This window comes from Oncorhynchus gorbuscha, linkage group LG04, assembly GCF_021184085.1.
Source record: "Oncorhynchus gorbuscha isolate QuinsamMale2020 ecotype Even-year linkage group LG04, OgorEven_v1.0, whole genome shotgun sequence".
NCBI classification, from domain to species: Eukaryota; Metazoa; Chordata; class Actinopteri; order Salmoniformes; family Salmonidae; genus Oncorhynchus; species Oncorhynchus gorbuscha.
In genome coordinates this window covers 19306012-19324216 of record NC_060176.1, presented here as the reverse complement: position 1 = coordinate 19324216, position 18205 = coordinate 19306012, and the positions used below count along the sequence as shown (strand labels likewise).

Genomic DNA, 18205 nt, shown 5'->3' with positions numbered 1-18205 from the left:
TAGCAAAGATGTAGATGACATTATTCGACCTTTTATTCAATAAAAACAAACCAAGCTTGAATAAGCTATATTAAAGCTATATTAATTCAAACAAAGTGTTAGCCAATTATTTCCACTGGTTTGTTATGCCAACATGAAAATATGAACTAAGACAAGAGAAAGAGAGCAAAGAAGGAGAATATGTGGCAGGCTAATGTGGTTACAGTGTTTCTAAAAAACACTTTAGAAAGCTCAGTCTAATGGAAGATGGAGACAGAGCTTAGTAATAGACAAGCCGCCATCATCATGTCTCCCAGCAGAGGGGGAGAGGGGAGGAGGAGGGGAGAGGAGGGAAAGAGTGGTAGGCTGGCTGCACCATACAGTATTAACACTTCTCCACACACACCATGACCCATGGGCTAGGCAGAAGAGGTTTTTTCCTTCCAGCATTTTCCATTTGCTGTCACTCTCACAAGGCGTAATCATCATAGACCCGTGTTTCACACTAGATGGCGTCACTCCTACACAATGCTCGTCCCTCAACCCATCAGTGCAGACGGCTGTCAAATATATGATGTGAGACAATACATTATAGACATGATGGAGTTATGTGACTCACAGACATGCATACACACACACACACACACACACACACACACACACACACACACACACACACACACACACACACACACACACACACACACACACACACACACACACACACACACACACACACACACACACACACACACACACACACACACACACACACACACACACACACAAAATAACATCTCAAAATCTGAATATTCTCTTCCCACAGGTACTCCAGCTACTGTAGTATCAGGGGTATGGATGCTGTTTATTAGAGAAGCTGTCAACACACACATACAGATACACACATGCTCCTCCATCCCTATTAACCCTGCCATTAAACCTGAAGCAACAGCCTTAAGTTACCTTAGTTAGACGTATGGCGGAGGCAGACTCGCTGCTAGCCACTGTCTGTGTGGAGAGAAAAAGAGAGAACAACATCAGTGTGCTGGATCTATATAGGTAGAGCTGCTAGGGCAGGGCTTGCAGTGTAGACACTTGGCTGTGGATAGGCTACAGGCTGCAGGCAGTGTGCTGCTGGGGAAGATACCTGATAGTGATTAGTGATCAGACTCTTCTGGGAGAGAGAGGGGGGCTGGCTTTCTGGAGGAGGTTGAGGAGGAGGAGGAGGCGAAGGAGGAGAGAGAGGAGAGAAAGGGGGGCTGGTTTTCTGGAGGAGGTTGAGGAGGAGGAAAAGGAGGAGAGAGAGCGTGCTACCGTTCATTTAGAGGCAGCAGCAAGAGACTGAAGCATCGTCTGTCTGAGCTGAGGCAGTGCTGCATGGAATGGAGGAAAACTAGAGAGCAGCGCTGCTTGTCTGTCTGCCGACACACTGTCTGGACTCTCACGCTGCATCCCGGATAGATTGTGTGTTGAGTGGATGATAGGAATAGAGGATGCAGGTCTGATATGCACAGTATGTCTGTTTGTGATCATATGTGAATGGGTTTGTGTGTGTTCACTACATCCAAGCAGGTGAGTGTAATGGGTTCGCATGTACACTGTTGTGCATGTGTGTATTTGTGAAATGTGTAAGATGAAATGTGTGTGTTTGCAAATGTGCAAATTAGTTTCCATGTGTATGCAGTGCGTACCTGTATCCATGTTTGTGTGTACATGTAAGGTATCTAAACGGATGCATACATATCCCATAACTTCCTCTGTTTGTGCACTGTGTTGTGCTGTGTTTTCCTAGACTCTAGTTGTGTTGTAGTCATGGCTACCTGAGGGACTGCTCCCTGGCTGTGTGGATCTGGAGCCCCCTCTGATATCATGCTGAGAGTTGGGCCAGCGGCCACCACTCTACTCCTGCTGCTGTCATACTGCTGCTGCCACCTGTGTCACTCTCTGGGTAAGTTCTCCTCACAGTACCACGGTGGAGGACATGGAAGACACTCTCAGAGTGATGGGCCATCAGAGATGTTATCAGACTGAGAGATACCTACTCTGCACAACTAGGATCATCTACTGGGAACAGGATGATAAGGAGATGAGTGGCAGGGCAGGTGGAAAGTCTGGGGTTGGGAGATAGTGAAGAGGCAACGCCAGCTGAGACTAATACTAAATTAAAAGAGGAACTGATGAGGGATGGTCATTAACAGATGGGCTGAGTAATGTCAGTATGAGCACTCAATATATTCAAACCTAATTTCCCTTTTAAGTAGATTTCTAATCAAAGTGTATGGTCTCAGAGACTTTGCCAACCTTTGTTATGAAAGTGAGTGATTTGGTTTCCTGTTCTCAGTTAATTCAGTATATATGATACGCAGCCCTGTCTGGTTTAGTGCAGTCATTTCCTGTGGTTGGTGACCTTCTGTTCAGCTGGGAGAGGTGATGAGCTGAATAAGGGACGAAATATCTCTATTAACGACTTGGGGAAAGAACCTCAGAGTTCTAATAACTCTGTCCAGTCAATATCAGAAATATAAGCTGGCCAGCCCAGATAGATGGCAAGCCCAGATAGCTCCACACGGCTGCCTCCTCCATGCCAACCTGTGCAGAAACAGGATTGATTCTCGTTTGACGCTCACTGTAATTTGTTTTGAATAAGAGCGTGAGCGTCTGCTAAATAACTCAAATGGAAACATGTAATGGAGCTCCTCTTATGAAATTCTGTCCTTCGTTAGCGGACTGGGTTAAATAACATGGTCTGTGTAGACAGCAGAAGAGGGTTAGGAGATGTGTAAGGTCACAGATTTTATTCTGTCATCACTTGGGGTGTTTTTGTAAACCCAACATTTTCGAGGTGACTCATAAAATATTCATATCTTTCATCAGTACAGTACACAGCCAGGGATCCTCTGGAGAGATAGACTGGCCTAATGCCTCACTGGCCACAAAATCAGGTTACACTAATTGTAGATACTACCGTTCAAACGGTCTCTAACCAAAATAGAAAGAGGAGTGGGAGGCCCCGGTGCAAAACTGAGCAAGAGGACAAGTATATTAGAGTGTCTAGTTTGAAAAACAGACGACTCATAAGTCCTCAACTGGCAGCTTCATTAAATAGTACCCGCAAAACACCAGTCTCAAAGTCAACAGTGAAGAGGTGACTCTGGGATGCTGACCTTCCAGGCAGAGTTCCTCTGTCCAGTGTCTGTGTTCTTTTGCCCATCTTAATCTTTTCTTTTTATTGGCCAGTCTGAAATGTGGCTTTTTCTTTGCAACTCTGCCTAGAAGGCCAGCAGAAGAAAGGTCTTTGTTTCTGGCCATTCTGAGCCGGTAACCGAACCCACAAATTCTGATGCTCCAGATACTCAACTAGACTAAAGAAGGACAGTTTTATTGCTTCTTTAATCAGAACATCAGTTTTCAGCTGTGCTAACATAATTGCAAAATGGTTTTCTAATGATCAATTAGAACGCCTATGTAGATATCCCATTAAACATTTGTATTTATTTTATTTCACCTTTATTTAACCAGGTAGGCTAGTTGAGAACAAGTTCTCATTTACAACTGCGACCTGGCCAAGATAAAGCAAAGCAGTTCGACACAAACAACAACACAGTTAAACATGAATTGAACAAACATACAGTCAATAATACAGTAGAAAAGTATATATACAGTGTGTGCATATGAGGTAAGATAAGGGAGGTAAGGCAATAAATGGGCCATTGTGGCGAAGTAATTACAATATAGCAATTAAACACTGGAATGGTAGATGTGCAGAAGATGAATGTGCAAGTAGAGATAATGGGGTGCAAAGGAGCAAGATAAATAAATAAATACAGTATGGGGATGAGGTAGTTGGATGGGCTATTTACAGATGGGCTATGTACAGGTGCAGTGATCTGTGAGCTGCTCTGACAGCTGGTGCTTAAAGCTAGTGAGGGAGATATGGGTCTCCAGCTTCAGTGATTTTTGCAGTTTGTTCCAGTCATTGGCAGCAGAGAACTGTAAGGAAAGGCAGCCAAAGAGGAATTGGCTTTGGGGGTGACCAGATATACCTGCTGGAGTGCGTGCTACGAGTGGGTGCTGCTATGGTGACTAAAATCTTCCATTTCCAGCTACAATATTCATTTACAACATTAACAATGTCAACACTGTATTTCTGATCAATTTGATGTTATTTTAATGGAAAAAAATGTGCTTTTCTTTCAAAAACAAGGAAATGTCTAAGTGACCCCAAACTTTTGAACAGTAGTGTAAGACTGAGCATTTATAACACAATCTATACACTGGATTAGATATATTGTAAAGGGTTGGGAAGTGGTCTTTAGATTGTGTTTATCATTCTATCATGACAATGCATGCCGAATTGTTGCTCCACTACAGAAATCAAAGGAAGCAACTATAATGTAGTCCATGTATGTAATGCCCTTGCTCTGTGAGGATTTCCCAGTTGTGCAGACTCTTCCCCTCTGATTTGATATAGATGTCTTTGCTCAGTTTAAATTAATAGTGTCCCGTGGTTCTCAGCATACTTGCTTAGTCTAGTGAAGGACAACAGAGTCAGCTGCAGAAGAGATTGAGCACAAGTTGTCTTTACCCACTTAAATGATTTGTATTTCATATAAATCTTATATAAAAAGTATTACTTAGCTCATTACTAAGTTATTACTTGTAATGACATACAATAGATGATGGTTGTACTGTAGGTGTTATATGAAACATTGTTGGATCATATTTATATTGTTTTTCACAAAGGGTAGTGTTCAGAATCTTCCAAAGAAGCCAGACATGAAGCAGGATTTTCTGCAGGAAGCTGTGCTGAGAGACAGAACGTGTAAAGATGATGAATCTGCTCATCCCAGTGATATTGACTGAGGAGGTCTAAGAATGCTGCTATTGATCCTGAGCCTGAGGATGACACAGGGGTGTTAACTGTAGTCGGCCCCGCATTGGGCCTGTCATCCTCAGGTAAATTTACAGCCATATTGAACGCACATAAAATAAGCCCATAAGCACGTGGGGAATGATTTAAGAGCATTGTGTCCCCCAAGAATTGAATCAATACTTCTTCATTTTCTCTGAGCTGGAGAGCTGTTTCCAGTGATAATACAGCAACGTTACATCCTTCGTTTGAACTAAAGTGCTGAATATAATAATTGAATCCTGAGATTTGCTTGTGCTTAATTCTGCATTTACAGAGGCTAACTCTAGATTTCCCTCCCAGTTGTATGTGGACTAGAGTGACGGCTGATGTCTTTAATATGAAAGGTGCACCTTCGGTCTCTCTCTGTCTAAAAACCCAGCTAGTCCTTAGGGGGCACAAAGACCTCACTGTGTCCTTCACACATAAAACGCTTCCTCTATCTAAAGCTCCACCCTCTAGCCTTTCTCTCCATCATCAACCCCCCTAGGGCCTACACCACCAGGCTGTCATGGATACCAGCATGCCACAGAGGCCAGCTGATGCACTGATACAATGAGGTATCCATCAACCACAGTCACAACATCAGATCCATCTGTAATGAAGTTATGGAGAGTGAAACTCATTGGGGCTTCCTTCCTCATGATCCAGATAGAAAACACACGGAGACAAATTAAATTAGACCAGAGCGGGGGATGACTGACTGAGGATTTACAGAGAGAGACACTAAATAGAACAGAGCTGATAGGAAGAAACACATTAGTGTTGGATGATGGTAGGAGGCTGACTAGGCAGCCCACACTATTGAAACCTTCCCACCTGACACTAGTGGTGGCATCACACACATGGAACAATGGAGTCATGTTTAATCTCTCCATGTATATGCAGCCAGGGAACAGTGAGTCATCAATTACGGAGGAAATTGGTGCACAAATGCAACTATCTTTAGTTTATACTGTGCCAAACCTTCATTAGTGTTTAAAGGTTTGGACAGCCTTTTATTGCCTGAACCCCAGCCAAGTGACTCTTACCTTTAATCACTGTTAGATTATTTATAGGCCTACTTCCACGGTGAAGAACTGGGGATGAAGCACCACTCTGTATTGGTAGCAGAGGAGTCTTGTCCAGGGAGGAAGAGGATGATTAATTTGATGGAAAAAACAATAAAACATATTATTCAAAAATCCTCCCTGTAAATAACATTACACCTCTGTTATACACAACAACACATCTGATCAAACATACTAGTTTGCAGAGAATTCTAACAGGAAGGACACATTTGACCTTTGTCTCCTTCCATGAGGAGTGGAAAACACCAAATCATGAATAAAAGGTATTGACGAAGTTGCCATGACAAAGTGACAGTTAGATTTCTTCCTCTCTAGATAGCGAATGTTTGGTCCTGGTCTGAGGGTAAACAGGGACCAGAGATGTGATTGCCATGATGCTGAGAGCCCTGGGGTGATTTCCTGCACGTTATTGACAAAGTGTCAGGTGCCAGGGACTATGAATCATTGTCAATGTGCTTTAGCTGGGCTGAACAATAGCCATGAGCTGTTACCAGGATAATTCCCCCTGTTAACACGTCGCTGACATGATGCAGGCTAATGTGGTGTTTCCCTGCCTCTATAGGAATCCCTAAACTGTCCTCCTATGCCAAGACAGAGGACAAACTGTTCAAGAACCTCTTCAGAAACTACCAGAAATGGGTGAGGCCTGTGGAATACCTCAACGGCACAGTACGGGTCAGATTTGGACTGGCCATCTCCCAGCTAGTGGATGTGGTGAGAAAAATAGGATTATTATGGGATATTGTGGTTTGTGTATTCCTGATGATTATTTTTGATGTTTATCAATCCAAGCTGAACTTTCAAGGCAAAGAATCAGTGGAGGAAAAAATACTCAATTGTCATACTTGATTACAAGTAAAAATACCTTAATAGAAAATGACTCAAGTAAAAGTGAAAGTCACCCAGTAAAATACTACTTGAGTAAAAGTCTGAAAGTATTTGGATTTAAAATATACTTAAGTATCAAAAGTATAAACCATTTAAAATTCTTTAAATTAAGCAAACCAGACGGCACCATTTTCTTGTTTTATTTATTTATTTATCAGTAGCACACTCCAACACTCAGACATTCCTTACAAATGAAGAATGTGTGTTTAGTGAGGCCGCCAGATCAATGGCAGTAGGGATGACCAGCGATGTTGTCATGTTCATCATAACAAGGAGACGAAGGCGTGATAAGAATACGTTCTTCTTTTAACAAAATTACCGTGACGCTACACTAACAAGTGCTGACAGGCAACTACACATAGACAATAACCCACCAAACCAAAATTGCAAATGGCAACCTAAATAGGATCCCCAATCAGAGACAACAATAAATAATATAATAATAATAATAATAATATATGCCATTTAGCAGACGCTTTTATCCAAAGCGACTTACAGTCATGTGTGCATAAATTCTACGTATGGGTGGTCCCGGGGATCGAACCCACTACCCTGGCGTTACAAGCGCCATGCTCTACCAACTGAGCTACCAACTGAGCTACAGAAGGACAAACAGCTGTCTATGATTGGGAACCAATTCAGGCCACCATAGACCTATAATAAACCTAGACTGACAAACACCCCTAGAAAAACAAAAAACCTTAGACAGGACAAACAAGCATACCACTCCTCGTCACACCCTGACCTGACCAAAATAATACATAAAACATAGAAAAGGTCAGGGCGTGACAGATGTTTTCATCTAAGTGTGTGCATTGGACCATTTTCCTGTCCTGCTAAGCATTCAAAATGTAATGAGTACTTTTGGGTGTCAGGGAAAATGTATTTTGTAAAAAGTACATTATTGTCTTCAGGAATGTAGTGAAGTAAAAGTAAACGTTATCAAAAATATAAACAGCAAACTACTTGAGTAGTTTAAAGTATGTTTTACTTAAGTACATTACATCACTGCAAAGAATATATCACTATAAATACATTTAGACTCATTTACATTCTGTTTTTTAACACATTTACAAACATACTGACTGTATAACAACACAAAGGTACAGATAAAACCTTTACAGTATGCCCTCTCCATTACAGGACGAGAAGAACCAGTTGATGACAACCAATGTGTGGATGAAACAGGCAAGATCTTAAACATATTTGGGGGGGGCATAGTATAATTAAGTGATATTTCCTGAGAAGCCGGTGTTTGGAGGATAAATAAGCACGGGGATTGTTAGGCCCGAGACGAAGTCGAGTGCTGGCAAAACATGCCAATATGTCCTCCAATCACCGTCTTTGAGGGCATTGTCACCTTTATACAATGGGTTACCAACATATTTAAATTATGATTAGCATATTTTAATTAAAAAGTTATTTTGAGGAATTTATTCATACTATTTCATCGTTCCACAAGATATAGTCCTGACACAAATCTAGGTGTTTCTACCCAAGCCTTCATTCTATTGTTCATTCTATCGGTTTGGTTCTCAGAGACGTGACCCAATTGTTAAGTATTTTTGTTCTGTATCTATGGACGCGACCCAGTCGTTCGTTTAAGCTGTTTTCTAGTGACATTCATTTGGATACATCCATAACAATGATGATGCGCGATTTCACCTGCCATAGAAACTGTGCTCGCTCGTCAGAACACTGTTGTTCAGAGGAGTTAGCCAACAACAAAGCTAACACAATCACCTCAAACTGAAGCTGGAAAGACTGTTGTTCAGAGGAGCTAGCCAACAACAAAGCTAACACAATCACCTCAAACTGAAGCTGGAAAGACTGTTGTTCAGAGGAGCTAGCCAACAACAAAGCTAACACAATCACCTCAAACTGAAGCTGGAAAGACTGTTGTTCAGAGGAGTTAGCCAACAACAAAGCTAACACAATCACCTCAAACTGAAGCTGGAAAGACTGTTGTTCAGAGGAGCTAGCCAACAACAAAGCTAACACAATCACTTCAAACTGAAGCTGGAAAGACTGTTGTTCAGAGGAGCTAGCCAACAACAAAGCTAACACAATCACTTCAAACTGAAGCTGGAAAGACTGTTGTTCAGAGGAGTTAGCCAACAACAAAGCTAACACAATCACTTCAAACTGAAGCTGGAAAGACTGTTGTTCAGAGGAGCTAGCCAACAACAAAGCTAACACAATCACTTCAAACTGAAGCTGGAAAGACTGTTGTTCAGAGGAGCTAGCCAACAACAAAGCTAACACAATCACCTCAAACTGAAGCTGGAAAGACTGTTGTTCAGAGGAGTTAGCCAACAACAAAGCTAACACAATCACCTCAAACTGAAGCTGGAAAGACTGTTGTTCAGAGGAGCTAGCCAACAACAAAGCTAACACAATCACTTCAAACTGAAGCTGGAAAGACTGTTGTTCAGAGGAGTTAGCCAACAACAAAGCTAACACAATCACTTCAAACTGAAGCTGGAAAGACTGTTGTTCCGAGGAGCTAGCCAACAACAAAGCTAACACAATCACTTCAAACTGAAGCTGGAAAGACTGTTGTTCAGAGGAGTTAGCCAACAACAAAGCTAACACAATCACTTCAAACTGAAGCTGGAAAGACCGCAAACTAGCTGCACTTCATTTATTTTACCTGTTTCTAATGACATTTCTTTGTATATATCCCCCCAAAAATTGACTGGCTGAGAAAAGCTGCCTGCTTGTCTGTCTTGTCCCTACTTCCGGCCCCTACAAGTTCATTACTATGGGACAGCTGGAGATCAAATTTCAAAATTAAACAATGGTACAAATGTCAGAGAGACAGACAGCAAGGTTTATACAAATATCCACTATTGAAAACCAAATGCTAGTCTAAAAGAAATGGGAGACAATGTCGAGGTGCTTTTTACATTGGAGGTCATGTTTATAAATTGTCTGGCTGGGCTGATGAGACAGTGGATTGCACAGTGAGATTGAACAGTGCAAATAGGCATTTCTACGTCACAGCTTTAGCCAGTGGTAACTTGTGGAATAGACACCGACTGGAATGCGGTTTTAACCAATCAGCGTCCAGGATTAGACCCACCCATTGTATAATTCACAACACTCTACAGCAGTGGTTCCCAACCAGGGGTACTAGGACCCCCGGGGGTACTTGGCCTATCCTGAGGGGGTAATTGAAAAGACTCATAAGTCCACAGGGTTACATGCACATAAGCGGGTACTTCAGGGGTACTCCAGGCAAAGCAAAATTCAGTTGGGAGTACAATAACCAAAAAAGGTTGGGAACCACTGCTCTATAGCAGCGTCAACTAGACATACAAAGGCGACATGGCATTTAGAGTAACAATCAACCTCCCTTCCCCCTGCATGTCCCCTTGTTCTGGTGGCATTTCACGAAAAGCTCACATCTTCATTTCTCCCCACCCTCCTCCACCTTCCCTTGTGCCCACACGAGCCACCCACTTTGCAACTCCCGCCCCCCGGCATCCTGCCTTGCCACCCAGCCCTCTTGGCAGCTTAATTGATATCCTCTGACTGCACCGGCTCTCTGCAGCCAGGGAATCATCACTCCAGACCAGGGTCTGCAGGTCAGCCTCTCCCAAGTCTGCCACAATGACAAACAACTCCATGCAAATCAGAGGACAGAGGGCAATAGCTAACATGGCCACAGTGGTGGAAAAAGTACTAAATACTCATACTTGAGTAAAAGTAAAGATACCTTAATAGAAAAAGACTCAAGTAAAAGTGAGTCACCCAATAAAATTCTACTTCAGTAAAAGTCTAAAAGTATTTGGTTTTAAATATTCTTAAGTTTCAAAAGTAAATGTAATTGCTAAAATATACTTGTGTCGAAAGTAAAAGTATGAATAATTTAAAATTCCTTCTATTAAGCAAACCAGATGGCACAGTTTATTTTACAGATAGCCAGGGTCACACTCCAACACTCAGACATTGTTTACAAAAAAGCATTTGTGTTTAGTGAGTCCGCCAGATCAGAGGCAGTAGGGATGACCAGGGATGTTCTCTTGATAATTGTGCGAATTGGACCATTTTCTGCCCTGCTAAGCATATAACGTGTACTTTTGGGTGTCAGGGAAAATGTATGGAGTAAAAAGTACATCATTTTCTTTAGGAATGTAGTGAAGTAAAAGTAAAAGTTCAGATACACCCCAAAAATACTTAAGTAGTACTTTAAAGTATTTTTTACTTAAGTACTTTACAACACTGCATGGCCACATCTATTTGTCAGCGGTGAATGAGGACATAAGGTTGAAGATATTGCTCTGTCCACGTCAGTGCTTCTCTCCTAACTACTTGATTTGTTTCTTTAACCTGTCTCCTCCCCTTCATCTACACTGATTGAAGTGGATTTAACAAGTGACATCAACAAGGGATCATAGTTTTCACCTGGATTCACCTGGTCAGTCTATGTCTTGGAAAGAGCAGGTGTTCTTAATGTTTTGTACACTCAGTATATAGTGTAGTGCAATCAAATGTCTCTCATGAGGAGAAAAGTCATTCATGGCGAGCTCCAGCAAAAGTCTTGTCAAATGGATCCGCTTGTAAAAAGAGATGACTCATCCCTCTCTCTCTCTCTCTCCTGTTTAGGAATGGTTGGACATGAAGCTACGCTGGGACCCTAATGACTACCTGGGCATCACTAACATCAGAGTCCCCTCAGACTCCATCTGGATCCCAGACATTGTGCTCTATGACAAGTAAGTACTATGCCCGACAGACTGCCAACAGTAGAACAAAAGATGGCACTGATATTGAACTAACACTTTCGGTTCAATATAATCTCCACATTAGGGTTGCAAAGGGAGGGTATATTACCAGTGCCTGACTTGGGCCGTAGCTGTCCGGAACGCCGTACTAACACAACGTACAGCTCCTCTTTAAAAACAAAGTTGCCTTTCGCTGGCCCAGATTCACACACCGAGACAATTTTTAAAAATAAAATCTGAATGAAGTTTCAGCTTTGTTCAAGTTTATTTGTCGCTAGTCTCTGAATCTGTGAGTGCCAATATATGCTGTTCGAGATAGCGCAGATTGGAAAAGTGCTCGGCTGAATGGCATGAATCCTGCTCCAAACTGTCAAATTAGGGTTTGTAAGGTAATGGAAATTAGTTGAATAATTGTTTCGAATGTAATTCAAAAAAGCACACTTAAATATGGTCAATCAATAAAAATAACTACATATCAGCCATTATCGGAATGACCCTTTAGTGCATGTCTGTGGTGTTGCGTGTGTGTCAGTGTGGTGTTGCGTGTGTACCAGTGTGGGGTTGCGTGTGTGTCAGTGTGGGGTTGCGTGTGTGTCAGTGTGGTGTTGCGTGTGTACCAGTGTGGGGTTGCGTGTGTGTCAGTGTGGGGTTGCGTGTGTGTCAGTGTGGTGTTGCGTGTGTACCAGTGTGGTGTTGCGTGTGTACCAGTGTGGGGTTGCGTGTGTGTCAGTGTGGGGTTGCGTGTGTGTCAGTGTGGGGTTGCGTGTGTACCAGTGTGGGGTTGCGTGTGTACCAGTGTGGGGTTGCGTGTGTGTCAGTGTGGGGTTGCGTGTGTGTCAGTGTGGGGTTGCGTGTGTGTCAGTGTGGGGTTGCGTGTGTGTCAGTGTGGGGTTGCGTGTGTGTCAGTGTGGGGTTGCGTGTGTCAGTGTCAGTGGTGTTGCGTGTGTGTCAGTGTGGTGTTGCGTGTGTGTCATTGTGGTGTTGCGTGTGTGTCAGTGTGGTGTTGCGTGTGTGTCAGTGTGGTGTTGCGTGTGTGTCAGTGTGGTGTTGCGTGTGTGTCAGTGTGGTGTTGCGTGTGTGTCAGTGTGGTGTTGCGTGTGTGTCAGTGTGGTGTTGCGTGTGTGTCAGTGTGGTGTTGCGTGTGTGTCAGTGTGGTGTTGCGTGTGTGTCAGTGTGGTGTTGCGTGTGTGGTGTTGCGTGTGTGTCAGTGTGGTGTTGCGTGTGTGTCAGTGTGGGGTTGCGTGTGTGTCAGTGTGGGGTTGCGTGTGTGCCAGTGTGGGGTTGCGTGTGTGCCAGTGTGGGGTTGCGTGTGTGCCAGTGTGGGGTTGCGTGTGTGCCAGTGTGGGGTTGCGTGTGTGCCAGTGTGGGGTTGCGTGTGTGCCAGTGTGGTGTTGCGTGTGTGCCAGTGTGGTGTTGCGTGTGTGCCAGTGTGGTGTTGCGTGTGTGCCAGTGTGGTGTTGAGTGTGTGTCAGTGTGGTGTTGCGTGTGTGCCAGTGTGGTGTTGCGTGTGTGCCAGTGTGGTGTTGCGTGTGTGCCAGTGTGGTGTTGCGTGTATGCCAGTGTGGTGTTGCGTGTGTGCCAGTGTGGTGTTGCGTGTGTGCCAGTGTGGTGTTGCGTGTGTGTCAGTGTGGTGTTGCGTGTGTGTCAGTGTGGTGTTGCGTGTATGCCAGTGTGGTGTTGCGTGTGTGCCAGTGTGGTGTTGCGTGCATGCCAGTGTGGTGTTGCGTGTATGCCAGTGTGGTGTTGCGTGTGTGCCAGTGTGGTGTTGCGTGTGTGCCAGTGTGGTGTTGCGTGTGTGCCAGTGTGGTGTTGTGTGTGTGCCAGTGTGGTGTTGCGTGTGTGCCAGTGTGGTGTTGCGTGTATGCCAGTGTGGTGTTGCGTGTATGCCAGTGTGGTGTTGCGTGTATGCCAGTGTGGTGTTGCGTGTATGCCAGTGTGGGGTTGCGTGTGTGTCAGTGTGGGGTTGCGTGTATGCCAGTGTGGGGTTGCGTGTATGCCAGTGTGGGGTTGCGTGTGTGCCAGTGTGGGGTTGCGTGTGTGCCAGTGTGGGGTTGCGTGTGTGCCAGTGTGGGGTTGCCAGAGGAGAGAGCGCGACATTCCAGCAGCAGGTATTCCATAATGACAGACAGTTATCTCGCTAGTTAAATAACGTATAGCTAACTAAGCATTCATTTTGTTGTTGCCTTTCCACCGGCACTGTAGAGCCTATCTGCAATGTTAAACAACTGGGATTCCCCCCTATTAAACAGTAGACATGTAATTGGGACAACGTAAAAATATTCTAAGAAATTGACAAATACATTTTTTGTGCATAGATCTCCCTCAAAACATAAATATTTCTGCCTTATATATAAACAGGTCTAGTTAATACCTTGCTTTGAAAAAGCCTACCTTTTCCATTTGTCGAATGAGAGAATCATTTTTATGGAGACAAAAGTATTTGGTTGTAATGTTGAAAAAGCCAAGCCTGCACACCCTGCTCTCCAGATAGAGGTGACAAACAGTCCATCTCTATCTGGGGGGCTAAGTGCCTTGATCAAGGGCACAACAGCAGGAGAAAGACGTGGTAGGTCTACATGGAATCAGACACGTCATCTTTCCAGTGTCAATAATTACTTACTATAATTACATTACTTTTTCATGTAGGCTCTAATAATAGTCATGAATTCTTTTTAGTTAAAGGTCATATAGAAGTAATGGAAAATGAGTTTAATCCACTAACAGTGAATAATCAGAGGTCTCTAAAACATCATCTCTAATGTACCGACTTGGAATAATACAGCTCCTACACTACTTCCATCCCAAGTCAAGCACTGCATAATACTGGAAACTTTCTAAGTTTACCAGTAAACTACCAGAATTTTGGTACGTTTCATGGATTTTATGTAATCTATTACAAGACATCTAGTGTCCCTTTTGGGTACTTCAGATTATCACAGGTGTCTGTAACAATCTCTGGCCCTCTGTGGCTGTTTTTGATCTGATTGTTCAAAAGACCAATTCATTAAAACAATTTGAATTGTGTAAATGCAGTCTTCGTGGCCTCATCACAGAAAATATCTGAAATAATTGAATAAGATGATTAAAAAAATTCATAAAATAGAATGAAAAAGCTGTAAAACATTAACCTAAATATAAACCATCAACTTAGTGAATACCATTGGTGTTTAATATGAGGGTTTCAACATTTTTTACTATGTCAGTATGTGTTTGTTGTCAGTGTTTTGGCGTCAAACTGGTGGCAGTTGTGTTGCAGAGTTAATTGAAAAGAATGCTTTTGTTGATTAAATGCTTTTTAAATTAATGAGGTTATTTTCTCTTGAACCGTATGGTCTATCTATTAGAAACTCCTGGACAATATGGACACAGATATAATACATTAATACTATATATTCATTATTTTTAAATACGTTTTTCAAGTATAAATTATGAAAGTTACGATAGATTGCCATAGATGGTCTGTTAAATACCAAAATTGAAGATTCCAGAAACTTTGGGAAATTACCGGTAGCTTTGCAACCCTACACAGCATGGACTATATTTTGAACAGCACAAATTCAATTAATCCAACACGTAAAGAAAAGCCCGATTCAACCCCGTAGAAGATAAACAGATGTTAACCCTTTCCTCTAACAGTGCCGATGGACGTTTTGAAGGCTCTGTCACCAAGGCGGTTGTCAAGTATGATGGCACCATCATCTGGACACAGCCCGCTAACTACAAGTCAGCCTGCATCATCGATGTCACCTTCTTCCCCTTTGACCTGCAGAACTGCTCCATGAAGTTTGGCTCCTGGACCTATGATGGCTCACAGGTTGTAGCCTACACAGCGTTGTGAAACAGTCTACAGTATAGTAATGACCATACAGTCTTTAATTGATGTCAGAAGAAATGTGTTAATCTCTTGTTTATACTTTGGGGAGTTGAAGGGAAGATACGTCTGTTGATGTTTCATCTTTTCTAACCTTGTATTCATTCAATAGGTTGACATCCTCCTGGAGGACTTCCATGTAGATAAGAGGGACTACTTTGACAATGGTGAATGGGAGATAGTGAAAGCGACAGGCAGCCGTGGTCTGAGGATGGACGGTCTCTGCCACTTCCCCTTCATCACCTACTCCTTCATCATCCGTAGACTGCCGCTCTTCTACACCCTCTTCCTCATTATCCCCTGTATCGGCCTTTCCTTCCTCACCATCCTGGTCTTCTACCTGCCCTCCAACGGCGGGGAGAAGATCTCCCTGTGCACCTCTGTGCTGGTGTCCCTCACAGTCTTCCTCCTCGTGATCGAGGAGATAATTCCGTCCTCCTCCAAGGTCATCCCTCTTATCGGGGAGTACCTGGTGTTCACCATGATCTTTGTCACGCTCTCAATTGTCATCACCGTCTTCGCTATCAACATCCACCACCGCTCCTCATCCACGCACCAAGGCATGGCGCCCTGGGTGCGTCGTATCTTCCTGCACAGGCTGCCTAAGCTGCTGTGTATGCGCAGCCACGTGGACCGCTATGCTACCCCAGGCGGGGCCAGGGAAGGACTGACAGGGAGAGAGTGGGCAGGACTGGCAAGAAGAGAAGGGGTAGTAGGGGCCATTATGAAGGGTTCTTCACCAGAGTCCACCTCTCATCTCTCCTCTAGGAATAACCTGCAGGCTGCTTTGGACTCTATCCGCTACATCACCATGCATGTGGTCAAGGAGAACGAGGTCAGAGAGGTAAGATCCCATTGAGTTACAGAGAATCAGTCTGCCCCTCAGTATCAATGACAAAGTTGGCATGAGAGAATATTGTGTTTGTTTGTTATGACTTGAACACCATTCAAAATCAATTCTATAGTACTGAATTTAGGTTTTTGAAGTCTTACTGTAATTCTCTCTATATATTCATCATCTCCATACTGTATATTTGTCTCTATCCTCTGATTGTCACATGCAACTGCACCACTGAGTGCAAAGCCCTCCCAGCCTGTGTCAACGAGGTCATGTGTTGGTGTCTGAAGGGCGTTTTGGTCTCTCTCTCCAGGTGGTGCAGGACTGGAAGTTTGTGGCTCAAGTTCTGGATCGTGTGTTCCTGTGGACCTTTCTCCTGGTCTCGGTACTGGGCTCTGCTCTGCTCTTCATCCCTGTCATCTACAAATGGGCAAACATCATCGTCCCCAAGCACGCAGGCAGCAGCGGATAAGACTAAACTGAGACTAAGTGCGCTGAGCACAATAATTTCAGAGACACTACAGTCAGTGCAGATAAAGAGACTTACTCACGTGGGTGTGGGAGACCAGTTATAATTGCAATGGATTCTAGTTCCATCAAGATTTTTGATTTGTGTAAATGAATGAGGGATTATTGTCTCTATGTTGCTGTATCTGTTTATAGATTAAATTAACAATCAATTGTTTTATATTCTGAAAGGAGGATACCTCCCTATAGGCATATCTCACAAAGTAAAGTATAACAATGAATACAATTCTCCAGGTTACTGTCTTTCTTGCCTCTGAAAAACAGGCTTCTCACAGTTAAGGAGACATGATTATGGAAGGCTGGCCACATGAGACTAGCTAATAGTTAACAGGTGTTAATTCATAACTTTTAATCCACCCCTTTGTTAATAAGTGTACAATATCCTTTACCATTAACATTTATATATATGACCCATTAATGACCTTTTATGTTTAAGTCAACATTAACCTTGTAACGGCTTTCCTCCTCTTCGTCTGAGGAGGAGTAGCAAGGATCGGACCAATACTGTCATGCAGGTGAAAGAGGACCCAAAAGCGACTTAACAGAAACAGAGTTTATTCAAGTCCAAACAGAAAACGACAAATCCTGAATCCTTAACAGGAAATGTCCAAACAGGGAATAACAGAAATCCTCTAGTCTGTAGAGGGGAATAACAGGAGAAGCGGCCACAGACTGCAGGTCGCTTCGGGTAGGCGCAGGCCGTAGCTGACAGAGACACCTGCTCACACGCAGCATCTGATGAAGGCAAAAACACGACAGGACAGGGCGATACACAATCACAGCACGGTGAATTCTAAACAAGGAACCGACAGGACAGGAACGGAACACAAAGGAAGAAATAGGGACTCTAATCAGGGGAAAGGATCGGGAACAGGTGTGGGAAGACTAAATGATGATTAGGGGAATAGGAACAGCTGGGAGCAGGAACGGAACGATAGAGAGAAGAGAGAGCGAGAGAGTGAGAGAGGGAGGGGAGAGAGAGGGATAGAAAGAGGGAACGAACCTAATAAGACCAGCAGAGGGAAACGAATAGAATGGGGAGCACAGGGACAAGACATGATAATAAATGACAAACATGACAGTACCCCCCACTCACCGAGCGCCTCCTGGCGCACTCGAGGAGGAATCCTGGCGGCAACGGAGGAAATCATCGATGAGTGAACGGTCCAGCACGTCCCGAGACGGAACCCAACTCCTCTCCTCAGGACCGTAACCCTCCCAATCCACTAAGTATTGGTGACCCCGTCCCCGAGAACGCATGTCCATGATCTTATGTACCTTGTAAATAGGTGCGCTCTCGACAAGGACGGGAGGGGGGAGGGAAGACGAACGGGGGTGCGAAGAAAGGGCTTAACACAGGAGACATGGAAGACAGGATGGACGCGACGAAGA

The 18205-nt window shown here is 43.6% G+C and overlaps 1 protein-coding gene across 1 annotated transcript; it reads left to right on the top strand.

The window, feature by feature from the left end:
* Window positions 1-1251: 1251 nt before the first annotated feature.
* Window positions 1252-17039, top strand: LOC124033131 (neuronal acetylcholine receptor subunit alpha-5-like). Its single transcript, XM_046345071.1, has 8 exons — window positions 1252-1551; window positions 1772-1927; window positions 6521-6672; window positions 7990-8034; window positions 11458-11567; window positions 15213-15390; window positions 15560-16291; window positions 16599-17039. The coding sequence occupies exons 2-8, from the start codon at window positions 1849-1851 to the stop codon at window positions 16755-16757; spliced, it is 1455 nt and encodes a 484-aa protein (XP_046201027.1). The 5' UTR covers window positions 1252-1551; window positions 1772-1848; the 3' UTR covers window positions 16758-17039.
* The last annotated feature ends 1166 nt before the right edge of the window (window positions 17040-18205 follow it).